We start from the raw sequence: 13848 nt of genomic DNA on the forward strand, positions 1-13848 counted from the left end.
GATTCTAGAAGATTAGGATAACTTTCTGATTTAAATTAGGATTTAGCATGGTTTATTTCCTAGTTTAAATTATACAATATATTAATCTTGATAGTTAATTTTGAGTAATTACGAATTTAATAAAAAAAATACCAAAAACATTATCATAGAATAGGTTACATTTTTTTCTTAGTTAAGATCACATGTTTAATTTAGGGTATTATTTTATTTTGAATTTCAATGAAAATACAAAAAATACCATGCACATGTCATAAAGTTTAGAGTGCATTATCCATGCCTCGTCATTACGCTATGTCATCGTATGCCATGCCATCGTGTCACGTCATCACTGCTATGTCACGTGCCATGTCATTGTATGCATGTCATTTGGGGATTATATGTTTAGGGTAATTTGATTTTGAGTTGCACGTCAATTTTGCTCATCATTAGAAATTACATGTCCAAGTTCATGTAATGAAAATGCATGTCATATTAGAATAATCTTATTTTAGTTGTACATCATTTTAAGCTAGGTCATGCAACCGTAATTTAGAATCACATTACATGCCTTGCATTAGGAGTGTGCACAAGAGCCGAGAACCGCCCGGAACTGGATCGGTCAGGAACCGGCGGTTCCCGTGAACACTGGTCCGGTTCTTGGTTTTAGGTGTGGAACCGCCCACCCGCCTATTCTAATCGAACCGGTAATTTATAAATATACATATATATAATTTTTAAGAAAAATTTCAACCAAAAAAAAAGGAAAACATTTTTAGAAAATTGAAAACCATAAAATCTCTAATTTGAAGCTCGACTCTCAACTCCCATCAACTGACGACCACGCCTATATCTGTTCATCGCCTCCCTCTCTCACTCTCGGTCATCTCTATTTGCGTGGAATTTGGTGGGACCAGTTCTATGGACTCACTCGGAAACCAGATCGGATCGACGGTCCGGTTCCTGGGTAGATCTATAGAACCAATGAGCGGCTTCTAGTTTCAATTTCTCGGAATCGATTTTTTAGTGGACGGTTCCCGGTTACATGTTGGAACTGCCCACCCAGACTATGCTCACCCCTACCTTACATATATCTTAGTTTTCATTTAAAAGAGAGAAAACTCAAAAAGAATTGATTGAAATTGCATGATAATTGGAAACCATGTTTAGGATGAATATGTGTTTCTAACTATTATGGCTGCAGATTGCTTTGCATCGGGGTAAGTAAATTCTTCTCTTCTTAGCAATTTATTTAATGCTTTGATTATTGGGTGTTACATTAATGATTATAAATCTGCATGATCATTTCAAATGTTAGTAGATAAATTAAAATTGATTCAAACTTCCTGCAAAAAAAAATCAAAATTAAAGGTACCTAAGTAATCTCTGGTTCGTAGGAATAAGCTAATTCTCTCGATATTTTACTTGGGTTACTAATTAACCCACCAGAAAACATATTAGTGGCGACTCTTGATTAAAATGATCTTTCATTACCCCAAACTAATTTTTTTCACTACAAAAAATCTTAAATTGGTACACCAATGACAAATTTACCCTCCATTAGTTTTCATTAAATTTTACTGTCAAATTGCTGAGTTAGATGACACATGGCAATTGACGGGTGTACCGGTTTGGGGTTTTGCCCTCCATTTGTCATAGGTGTACCAGTTTGTGATTTTCTGTAATATTAATTCAATTCAACGGAAACTAATGTAGGGTAAATTTGTTACAAAAATGTACGAGTTTGGGGTTTTTAATAGTCAAAAAATTAATTTGGGATAAATTTATCACAGGTATACCAATTTAGAGTTTTTTATGGTCAAAAAATTAGTTTGCGATAAATTTATCACAGGTTTACCAGTTTTCGATTTTTTTTTTGTAGTACTAACCCTATTTAAATAGATTCTAGAAGATTGGGATAACTTTTTGATTTAAATTAGATTATAGATGATTTATTTCGTAGTTAAAATTAGATAATATCTTAATCTTAATAGTTAATTTTGAGTAGTTTTTAATTACGAATTTAATAAAAAAATTACCAAAACAATTATCTTAGAATAGGTTAGATTCTTTTCTTAGTTAAGATCACATGTTTAGATTAGGGTATTTTTTTATTTCGAATTTTAATGAAAATACCATGCGTATTATATATAGTTTAGATTGCATCATCCATGCCGTGTCATTACACTGTGTCATCGTACCACGTCATCAATGCTATGTCGTGTGCCATATCATCATATACGCTATATCATTGCTTGCATGTCGTTTAGGGATTATATGTTTAGGATAATTTAATTTTGAATTGCATGTCAATTTTGCCCGTCATTAGATATTGCATGTCTAGGTTCATGTAATCAAAATGCATGTCATATTAGAATAATCTTATTTTAATTGTACGTCATATTAAGCTAGGTCTTGTAGTCACAGTTTAGAATTACATTACATGCATTGCATATAGCTTAGTTTTCATTTGAATAAGTGAAAACCCAAAAAGAATTGATTAGAATTGTGTGATAATTAGAAATCGTGTTTAGGATGAATATGGGTTTCTAACTATTATTGCTGCAATCGAGGTAAGTAAATTCTTCCCTTCTTAGCTATTAATTTAATGTTTTGATTATTGGGTGTTACATTAATGGTTGCACACCTGCATGATTATCTCACCTGTTAGTAGATAAATTAAAATTGATTCAAGCTGCATGCAAGATATTTTTTGAAATAAAAAAGAAAAGGTACCAAAAAGGCGTTAAAGTAATCTAACATACCCAAATCCATAATATATGGTTCGTAGGAGTAAAATAATTCTCCCGATACTTTACTTTGCTTTATTTTACTTGGGTTACTAATTGAACCACCAAAAAATAAATTAGGGGATACTCCGAATTAAAATGATCTTGTATGTTAAGAATTTGAACTTAAGCTATGAATGGGTATGGACTTGGAAGAGCTCGAGCTAAATTTATGCTTAGTGCACCCTGAGGTGAGGTCGTGACACAATAACGCAAGCCAAATTGGCTTGTAATGTAGAATCACAAACGCTAATGCTAGAAAATGTGATATGCTCAAGTTTTGTGAAGTTTCCTTGAATTCTTTTAGTTAAATGTGTAGCAACATCACGAATTAAAGAAAAAAATCAAATGCATATCAGAGTACTATTTGTTTAGATCAAATTATAGTAACTTTCACGTCCTTTGGAAAGAGAGAACATATTTCAGTAAGGATTATCTATAGGGATAAGTACATAAATAATCCTAAAACTTGTCGAGGAAGTGCAAACTAATCCTAAAAATTTTCAAAAAATACAATCAAATTTTAAAACTTATTAAATCGATGCAATAAAGTCTCTTCATTAGTTTCTTCCAAATTGTCTAATAGAAAATGTTAACATGACATTTTTTAATATATTTTAATACACGTGGCACCAATATGGCACCAAGTAGGCGCCGAAAGAACTTGAAAGATCAAAAAGAAAAAAAAAAGAAAGAAGGAAACAAAGCTAAACGAATAAGGAAAAAAGACTAAACTTTAAAAAATAGCCAAATTAAAAGATTTAAAAAACGAAGTGCATATCTGGGCTTGGGCTGGGGGGCGGCCCTCCTTTACCGATGAGGGCCAGCAGCCGTAGCTTGACCCTTGCTGGAGAAGTAGGGGGCGGCTGCACCTACCTCAATCCCCCCTTCGGCAAACTGGCCCTTTTTTTTTTTTGGCTTTCTATTCAGCCCTTTATTAGACTCTTTTAAATCTAATTTTAATTAAGGTTAGGAGGGGAAAAAATTCATATTGTTCATTGTTGCACATTTCATTAGCATTATGGCTTGACCAAAAAAAAAAAAATAGCATTATGGCAACATAAGAAAGAGAAAGCAACAAATTATCCATATCAAGACTTTCCGTTAATCAAAATAGATGAAACTAATAAGGGGTCTAATTGTATCAATTTGATAAAATTTTATGTCTTGATTACACTTTCAAGACGAGGTTTAGGAATTTTAACACATTTATCAATTATTTTTTACGTCCGTTGCCATCGCAAGTGCCCAAAGCCCGCCCAAGCGAAAAACTTGGGGCCACCTTTTGATCGCTTACTTTTTTTAGAATTTCAATTTAGAAAATGAATAAGTATAGAAGATAAGATAAAGTTGATATTAGGCCTCTGTATTATTTTATGTTACAAAATTTGGCCACTTCTTTTTTTTTTTTTTATCAATCCTATTAGTGTTTATAAACTTTAAATATCAAGATTGCATTGTTAATAAAAACATAATTCTCATATTTTTAACGCGAATTTATGGGCAGGCCAGATTTCAGGACCCTTGCCCGGTTGCCCCGGCCCGGCCATTAACCGGGCCCCGAAATCTTTTGCCCAAACCCACGGGCCTGAACTGCCCCGCCTGCCGCGTGGCGGCGGATCTCATCTCACGCCAAGTTCGGAGAGAGAAGTTATCTTCTCCTCCTCTTAAAAGGGGCGGCCTAGTTTTTCAAATCTCTCGTCTCCTTCCTTTTCCCTCTCCCTTTCCGCTTCGACGACGAAATACCCTAGCCTCCTTTTCCCTCGACAATGTCGGCCCTCGCAGTCCCAAAGCTAGTGTCCGATGACTGCAACCGATTACGGATGCTATTGGCAGGTCCGCTATCTCTCATCTCTTCTTCCTTCTTCGCGTTCTCACTCCTCCGATTCGAGCGCTACTCGATGTTTCACTATGGAAGTGCCTAACGCGCGTTGTTTGTTTGGTCATCGATGGTCGTGTATTGTTTTTGGTGTTTGGATCTATGATCTGCGTGGAGATCGTGATCTGATCGGAGTGATATTTCGGTACCGATCTGTTCTTGTGCTTCTTTTTCTTCTTTTTTTTTTTTTTTGCGGTGATCGGCTGTTAAGAATGAGCTATTTCTGAGTCCACGAATGATCCGGAGATGCAAAATAAGTCGATCGTTATGATTCCCTTTTGATTTCGACCTTATTCTTCAATTGCTTATCGTCGTGTAAATATTAGCTGGATCAATCGGTTCTGCAATTACTATGCTTTGTACGTACGTAGGATGCTTCATGTAGTATGAAATTCTTTTCTACCAATGTAGTGTGATTTTTTGTCTAATTTATTGTTTTGTCCTTTGATCATTCTTACGAACGATCTTGAAGAATGGGATCCATCTCGGGAGTTGATGATACCCACATTGGCTCATAGACATGCGGCGCGCAGGAAGCTGATGAGGCAAAGATATTTCGAGGCTCATGGCGAGGACCTTGTCACGGCACTGGACAAACACGTTACGAATGAATTCAAGGTTTTGGTCTTCCTTAATTATTTAAATTCGTTCCGTGGAGATGTGTCCCTCTCCTTTTTGGAGTAATTCCTTTTCTTCCATTTATTTTCGTTGATTAGCGATACGTGATTATATGTTCTATTCATAAAAAAACGTAATTTCTAATTTCCATATCATCAGAGGCTGGTGGACCTTTGCACGCTTGATCCGGCTGAATGTGATGCGTACTTGGCAAATGAAGCAACGAAAGGATCGACCCCGAGCAATCAGATTCTCGTGGAATTAGCCTGCACAAGGTCTCCGCAGCAGCTGCTTTTGTTAAGAGCAGCGTATCATGCTCGATACAAGAAGTCGCTGGAAGAGGACGTCGATCATTACACAACTGGGGAATTTTCTGAGGTACTGTTTTTACGCTTGCCTGAAGCTCTGCCGTGAAGTTTCCCGATCCTGATGTTTGTTTTTTTTTTTTTTTTCTGAGTAACTTTTTTCCATGCATTTTGCAATAAGTACCTTTGTAAAACGAAGTATGAATCTCTGCAAAGTGCGATGTTCGGAGCAATATATATTGTCCTGTGAAATATGCTTCTTGATCGATGAAGGGAATCAACATCAAAGCGTGTCTGGGATTCTGCATATCACAGGGAGTTTGAATATAAGTTGCGGTGTGTTGAATTTTTAAGACAGTTTTGGAGTTTTGTAGAGAATGCTTGTCGGGATGGTGGTATGATTGAGAGCGGTTCCTGTTTGGGTTTTTTTTATTGGACTCCTTTCTCCTATCTCAATGAGGAACCGGGTCCATTATCTATCCTGATGATAATCCGTGAGATAATTCTTATCTATCCTGAGATATTTCATTTTTCTTTAGGTGTTGAATGTAAGTCAAATCTCTTGCCTGTTAGGAAAAAATTGTATTTTGATATGGTTTCTTTGCCTCCTAGCTACTGGTCTCTCTTGTGAGTTCATACCGTTATGATGGAGATGAGGTGAACATGACTTTGGCAAAAGCAGAGGCTAAGATACTCCACGAGAAGATCTCAGAGAAGGCTTACAATGACAAGGATCTCATAAGGATGTTGGCCACTAGGAGCAAAGCTCAGATCAAGGCTACACTTAATCACTACAGAAATGAGTTTGGAAATGATATCAACAAGGTGAGTTTGGATTTCTATTAACCGGCCCTTTCATGTTGCTTTTATCTGTATGACTGAAGTTCACAGTTTCTTGAGGATGAAGAGTGCCAGTGGAGCTCTTTTGTGAGCTTTTACTTAGCAGTCATGTTGTCTCTGAAAGTAAGAGGCAACTTAATGATATCTTGTTTCTAAAATATTGGGACCTAATAATATCACCTTTTCGAGATACTCATCACCCTGACTTTAACCTTAGGTAGTACGCATCTGAATATGTTGAACTTCTCTATGTTCTAGATTAAGAATTATCTAATTCTTGATCCTCCGTGTTCGCAGGATTTGAAAAGTGATCCGAAAGATGAGTTCCTTTCTATATTGAGAACTATAGTCAAATGCTTGACTCGCCCTGAAAAGCATTTTGAGAAGGTCCTTCGTCTTGCCATCAATAGGCCAGGAACAGATCAAGGGGCTCTTACCAGAGTGGTTGTTACCAGGGCCGAGGTCGACATGAAGTTTATAAATGAGGAGTACCGGAGAAGGAACGGCATCCCCCTCGATCGTGCCATTGCCAAGGAAACTACTGGAGATTATGAAAAAATGCTTCTGGCACTGCTTGGCCATTCAGACCCACAGTTTACAAGTACTAGTGAAGCTACGTCTGATGTCCGGTGAAAGCAATGTCTATTTCAGTGTGGTTTGAGGTGTTTCTGTTTTCCTTTAGCTATGTGAGTCAAATACACTTCTTGTAGTGGTGCTGGTTTACATACTTTTGAGAAGTACTTGGTTTCATCTTTAATCCAGACTATTAGTAAGTGACTGTGAACTTGATTTTTCTTGCAATCGTGTCATGGCAGTGCAAGCAATTTAATGAACAATACTGCACAAACTGCTGATGCCATGTCCATTTAGTTGATGAGAGCGGGAATCTCAACCATAATACTTGTGTGCATCCCCACTTCCGCCAAAGTACGTGGTGTAATCGGTGGAACTTTTCGCAGCAGGCCTAAGGAAGCCTTATCAATTAATGTGGTGGGGTTGACGAACAGATTAAAATTCCGACAGGCAAAAGTTTTTTCACGTGTCAGGAGCAAGGCAGTCCCAGTACATGAAACGATGCATGTCATAGGTAGAATTCTTGGAATATATCTTTCCAGGCTGGACAAAATTCCTATATTGTCCTCCAATCTCCTAATCAAATCGTGCTTCTCCGACAACTATGCACCTTCTCAAAGTAGAGAGGATCAATGTTGTAGCAAATTGTCGGTTCGAGAGGAAATGATTCTCTTAGTCGCACAAATTAATCTTTGGATAATTTGGATGGGAGTGAAACTTGGACTCCAATGGAAGTCCATCTGAGAGAGAAAATTTGGGATTACAAAGGGTCACATACGAATGCCCCGCCTAGCCCCGCCTAGCTTGTCGAGCATCCAATGCTTGAGAGCATTGAGCCTCTTCAAATGGTTCCTCAACCCTAAAAAACATCTTGGACATGTAGCGCCAAAGCATCAAATTTATAGGTGGCCCTGCTTTCCATCTCAACAAATCCTCCCCCTAAAAGGTTTCAAGAAACCTATTGGGCCTTCACTGCAGAGTTCATATCATTGCAAACATAACTCCCTTTCCAACTGAAGATTTTCACTTGCCAATCAACCCAGACACATCCTTACAAGCTACTAAGAAAGCAAGAAATATTTTTATGGTCAATCACTCTATACTGAGACGGCTCTGTTTGTTCAGACAGTGAACCTCCAAGGAGTGCTCATTCGTCTAAAAACCCCATTTGAAAAAAAAAAAAAAAAACACAGATGTAAACTTGGACTGCTTCCACTGGTTCGGTTCAACACAAGGAAGCAGGAACTCGACCGATTATTGCCGGCTCCAAAATTTATGGAATCAGGAACTAGACCAGTTCTCGCGGAACCCGTCTAGTATTGCCCGGTTTGATCCGGCTCCTAGGTTGACCCGGGACAGTGCTCACCCCTATTTAGAACTTGTCAAATCTTTGCACTTAGAAGTCTCACGACCTTCACATGATGCTATCACCTCAGGCTGTCGACGATAACCTGACCCAAACATAAATGTGTGTTCATAGGGACTTGACCCAAAACTTGACCCGCATAGAATCTGAACCGTAAAACACTGTCCAGATCAGGTTGGTATGGGTCAGGTTTCCTCTCTCTCTCTCTTTGTTTCTGTTTTTTAAATTTTTTTAGTGTGAGTTCTCATAGGGTAATGTTTAGAATCGAGTCTGGCAACAACGCTTTTTTGTTGATCGGATAAGTAAGTGGGAAAACTAAGTCCACTGCAAGTCCTTTAAAACACTGGAACTGTATAATTTGCAGTACATTAAAATAAAAGCAGACTAAACAAATAAGAAAATTGACTAAAAAAAAAAACAAATAAGAAAACCACATGGCTATTTATTAAAATGCACATTCCACTTTGAATACAACTGGATTGCCTGTGCTTAAATCTATTTATGTTCGAGGGCCTTTAAACTTGGACACTGCACTTAAACCACAAGCTTCACCATCTTCACCACCTGATCAGCAGTACGAGCAGATTGAGAGTGCAGTTGACCATTCGTGCTCACCACACATAATAGATGCAACTATACAATGCCAATTTGAGGAGATAAGGATGAAGACGACCACCTCTAGCATTCATTTTCATCTGAAAATCCCAATTTTCTGGAACATAAGCACTCCCTTCCATACTTGAGCTGAGAAATCACACTCAAAGAAGAGATGCGCTCGAAATTTCCCGGAAGAATAGTGAATGTGTAGAGGAAGAGCTCCGTCTCTTAATTATGTCAAGAGTTGTGCAGCCTATTCAAGACAGCCAGCATAATGAGATTAAGCCAAATCTAAGGACATTAGGAGAAAGCTGGACTAAACGATGCCAATCCACTTTGAAACTCCTAATGTACCAGTAGAATTAATATGCATTGAACCATATCATCCACTGAAGAATCTAGGATTATAGTACCGCAAAGAGAAGCTTGAATAGCTGTTAGATCATCTGATTTGGCATGTGGCCAATGCCATCAGGAATGGAATAAATTCAAACACCAATATCTAAATTAGAACTGTCTTTCAAGAATTGCTAGTGGCATAATCCACCAGTCTTATTCGAACCAAGAACTAAATTTGTAATGAAAAACAAGAAACGGGTTTAACAAGTACCAATCTCCAACTTCGTCAATCATCAAGAGAAACCAATATCGAGTTTGGTTCCACGGCCGTAGTCGACAAACCTGCATTAAATTCACAATGAAAATTAGAACTCATGCCACATTAAATTCAAAATGTCTACAGCTCTTCTTACTTGGAGAGGACGTTTTGGAGTTCGTCATTCAAGTTCAGGGCTACGAAGAACAGAACCTCATCTGCTGTCTCTGCACGCTGTATTGAACTTGATGAACTGCTCCATAAGTCGGGTTGTCAACCCATCCTACAAATCCAAGACAAAGAGTTCCAAGTATCCAAAGCCCGACATGTAGGCCGCGAAAACGGCGCCCCAAGATCACCATAACTAGAATTCTAGAACACAATAATTGAGCAAAAATGATTTGTACACTTAATTTGGGATCCATCGTTCTTGATGCGGGATGATGATGATCCTTTTTGTTTCTCAAGTGCTTCATCTCTATTGCCATTTTTCCACACTGGCTCAATGAGACTGTCCCTCACTTTCCTTATGAGGTTGTTTGTGCATCATCCGGGTTAGAAGTGAAACTTGAGCACTATTTATAGAGTTTTCAACTACAGATCCTCTCATCACAGGCCGGGCTTTACTCGGTCCACACTAGCTAGCCTTATATTGGACTAATTAAAAATCTTTATATCTCATCGCATCTAACCATAAATCTGACTGAGGACAAGAAACAACATCTGTATAAGTCACTGGATTAACCACACAGTCGATATCGTAGTCATGTTCTCCCGGATAGATTCCAGATAGATTATATAGTCTGGTGATATAGCTGATCGTCTTTGCTTGATGAATCTTCTGAGTGGAGCTACTACAGCCTCATCCTCCACCTGAAAGGCTTGAGAGACTTCATCAGGAACTATCTCAACAAGAGAATCTTGGACCTCAATAGGCTCAGTCTGTGATGCATGAGGCTCCACAATCGTCTGTATAGGTAGAGAAAAAGATATAGTAGTCCCCACCGTACTGTTTTCATCAATAGTCTATGAGCAGCTACCATCTTTGGCCATATCAAACTTCGAAAACTTTGCTGTATGTGATTCCATAATTCTTGTGCCTCTATTGGGATTATAAAATTGATTCCCCTTTGAATGATCTGGCTAAGATATGAAGTAACACCGAGCGCTTCTAGAGTCCAACTTACTTAATGTTGGATTATATAACCTCAGTTCTACAGGACACCCCCAAACCTTAAAATGGTTCAAACTAGGTTTATGTCCAGTCCATAACTCAAAAGGAGATAACGGAATAGCTTTGGTAGGAACACGGTTTAGAATATAGAGGGCTATTTTCAAAGCTTCACCTCGCAAAAAACTAGGTAAGTTGGTCCTACTAATTGTTCTCCTCATCGTATTCATAAGGGTGCGATTGTGCCTTTTGGCAATACCAATTTATTCAAGACTCCTAGGCATAGTAAACTCAGCTACTATCTCAGAATCCTCCAAGTATTTGACAAATGGCTCTTTAAGCTATTTAGCATCACCATGCCTGTCAAAATACTCTTTAGATTTAATAACCTTTATGACTTTTTCCAATTGTTTCTCGACTTCAATTCGAAAAATCTTCAACTTGTTAAGAGACTCGGATTTTCCCTTAATTAAGTATAGATAACCATATTGAGAATAGTCGTCAATAAATGTGATGAAATAAAAAAAAATTATACAAGGTTGTCATATAGAGTCCACTAATATCAGTGTGAATGACCTCCAACACGTCAGAATTATGGATTGCAATTTTCTTCATTATCATAGTCATCTCTCCCTTACAACAATCGACACAAATCTCTAGGTCACTTTTAAGAGCAGGCAAGATGTCGACCTTTATCAGCCTTTCCACTCTTTCCCTAGAGATATGATCAAGCCGTTTATGTCACAATGCATAAAACTGTTGTTGATTCAGGTAATTGGCTTGCCAATTTTTCCTAACATGTATAAGTGTGCTCTTCATTAAAAGCTAAGCTTTGGGTATCATTTTAGGCCTCAAACTAGCAATCTCTCTAGCATTCCTGAAGTTATTGTGCAGGTGGACTCGCAAGTAGTAATTGCACTGCTTTAGAAACCAACTATCTTTCGCCGTTTTGGCGACATCCTCATCTTTCAAATTCGGAAACTGTCAAAGTACTTCTAATAAGTCAGAATTCTTCGTACTTTTAGGGAAAGAAATTCATGCACAGATTGGTTAGCAAATTGGATCATTCAGTCTTGCAATGTAAATGCCACTCCTGCGTTAGATAGGCAAGCCACCAATAGGTTTAATTCCCCTATTAATAGGAGATCAATCTAATTTAAGCTTTGTTAGGCAAGTGTTAATGTATAACTCAGGCTTTGCCCATTTTCTTACCAAAAAATATGTATTTGTGAATTAACTGAGGTAAAACCTTTTAATCTTGCAGCTGTTTTTGGTGTTATTATGTACAATTACATTAATGACGGAGGAACCATTGATGGGAGCTTGTTGTCTAGGAGTTTTTCTTACGTGGGCTACGTTAATTAAAATTGTAATTTACCATCTTATGGGCTTGGTCTACTAAGGTGAGATGTAAAGATTCTTAATTAGTCTAATTTGGGGATGGCTAGTGTGGACAGAGTAAAGCCCGGTTTGTGATGAGAGGGTCTGTGGCTAAAAACTCAATAAATGGTATTCAATTCTCTCTTCTAACTCGAATGATGCACAAACAACCTCACATAAGAAGAGTAAGGGGTGGTCTTATTGAGCCAGTGTGAAAGAGGGCAATAAAGGAAAAGCACTTGAGAAACAAAGAGGATCATCGCCACTCCACATCAAGAACGATGGATCCTAATCGAATGCGCAAATCACTTTTGCTTGACTATTGTGTTCTAGAATTCTAGCTATGGTGATCTTGGGGCACCGTTTTCGCCACCTCCATGTGATATCAGAGCCGCCATAATCTAGGGCTAGAGCATACGCTTCTACTTTTGTGTCCATAGATTTTTCTCTTGCCATTTGCCTACTCTTCAAGGAGAAGATTACTGCCATTATGACTCAACAATAGCCTATCATTGTTGATGCCCCCCTTTCTCTCGATCTTCCTGCATTTCGCAAGCCCAATGCTTCTAAACTTGATTATCTTTATGAGATTACTTACCTTAGTGAAGATGACAAGGTTTCCAGCACTTAACTTCCTTTGATTAATCCGTATTCTGCTTTTGGCAAATCAATTTCCTTTTTCACCCATCCGTTTTATCAAGAAGATTATCCAGCATACTCCTAAAGATGCTAAGGAATATGTCTAGTCTACCTGTTTTGATCAGCATCCCATTCCTGAAACTGAGCAAGAGCATTCTGTCAATCTTCAAATACCACTGAGTTTGTGCAACGGTGATGTTCTCAAGGTTATACCCATCTTCATTTATGAGTAGTTCGTCTTGCTCCAACCTTCCATGTTTAGAAAGGTCTCCGTGTAGTAGCATGTATGGCTCTCCTTGACATCCGATTTATTGAGTACCAGCATGCCTTTATAGAAATAGTTGAAATTACTCATAATGCTGGCATAATGTTTGCGACTCTTTTCCCCAACTTCAACATGGCATTGTTTGATCTTTGCTTGTTGAACGCCCTTAAAGTCCAGTTAGAGATAATAGGTGCACCTCAGGGCCCCTAACTCTATCTTAGCTACTTTCCATTACCAAATGGTATTTCAGGTCCAAAACCATCCTTTGGATTTAAAGTTGTCCTCCTCAGAAGATGCTCTGTTCATCTATGTCGATAGTAACCAGGCACCTTCTTACATTCATGTCCCTAGACAAATTTCTCGATCTGAGTTAGTCAAGCTCCTACCAAATACATGGGTGACTAATTATGAGAAGCTCCACAAGAATGGTACTCCCATTCGAGCCACTAAGTCCAAGTTCCTAAAAAGAAAGATGGCTCCTGATCATCACCTTTGACCACTCTCATAAAAAGATGGAAAACTCTATTTTTCCCACCATTCTTGTCTTCAGGTCCTGTACCTCAAACACTCTGACAGAAGGTTGTTCGTCAAATTCGAAAGAGCTAATTGAGTCATTTGATACTGAGGGACAGCCAATTCATTATTTTAAAAATCCATGCACCGGTCATTGCTTTTGGGATCTTAATTGCCATTGTCCCAGCTGCTTAAATCTTTCAGACAATGACGAAGACGACATGCTATCTTCACAGAAAAGAAAGATGAAGTGTAAAGATAGTTCTTATCAGAGATATCTTGATGAATACCCTACTATTGGCCCTCTTGGAAATGATGGAGGAAGATACCAATTCACCGTCT

The 13848-nt window shown here is 38.1% G+C and overlaps 1 protein-coding gene across 1 annotated transcript; it reads left to right on the forward strand.

Moving 5' to 3' along the window:
- Positions 1 to 4491: 4491 nt before the first annotated feature.
- Positions 4492 to 7280, forward strand: LOC115676499 (annexin Gh1-like). Its single transcript, XM_030599446.2, has 5 exons — positions 4492 to 4601; positions 5117 to 5262; positions 5422 to 5640; positions 6180 to 6392; positions 6705 to 7280. The coding sequence occupies exons 1-5, from the start codon at positions 4535 to 4537 to the stop codon at positions 7038 to 7040; spliced, it is 981 nt and encodes a 326-aa protein (XP_030455306.1). The 5' UTR covers positions 4492 to 4534; the 3' UTR covers positions 7041 to 7280.
- Positions 7281 to 13848: the final 6568 nt, after the last annotated feature.

This window comes from Syzygium oleosum, unplaced genomic scaffold (assembly GCF_021117445.2).
Source record: "Syzygium oleosum isolate NSW1041296 unplaced genomic scaffold, Sole_v2.1 Sole_v2.05, whole genome shotgun sequence".
In the NCBI taxonomy this organism is placed as follows: Eukaryota; Viridiplantae; Streptophyta; class Magnoliopsida; order Myrtales; family Myrtaceae; genus Syzygium; species Syzygium oleosum.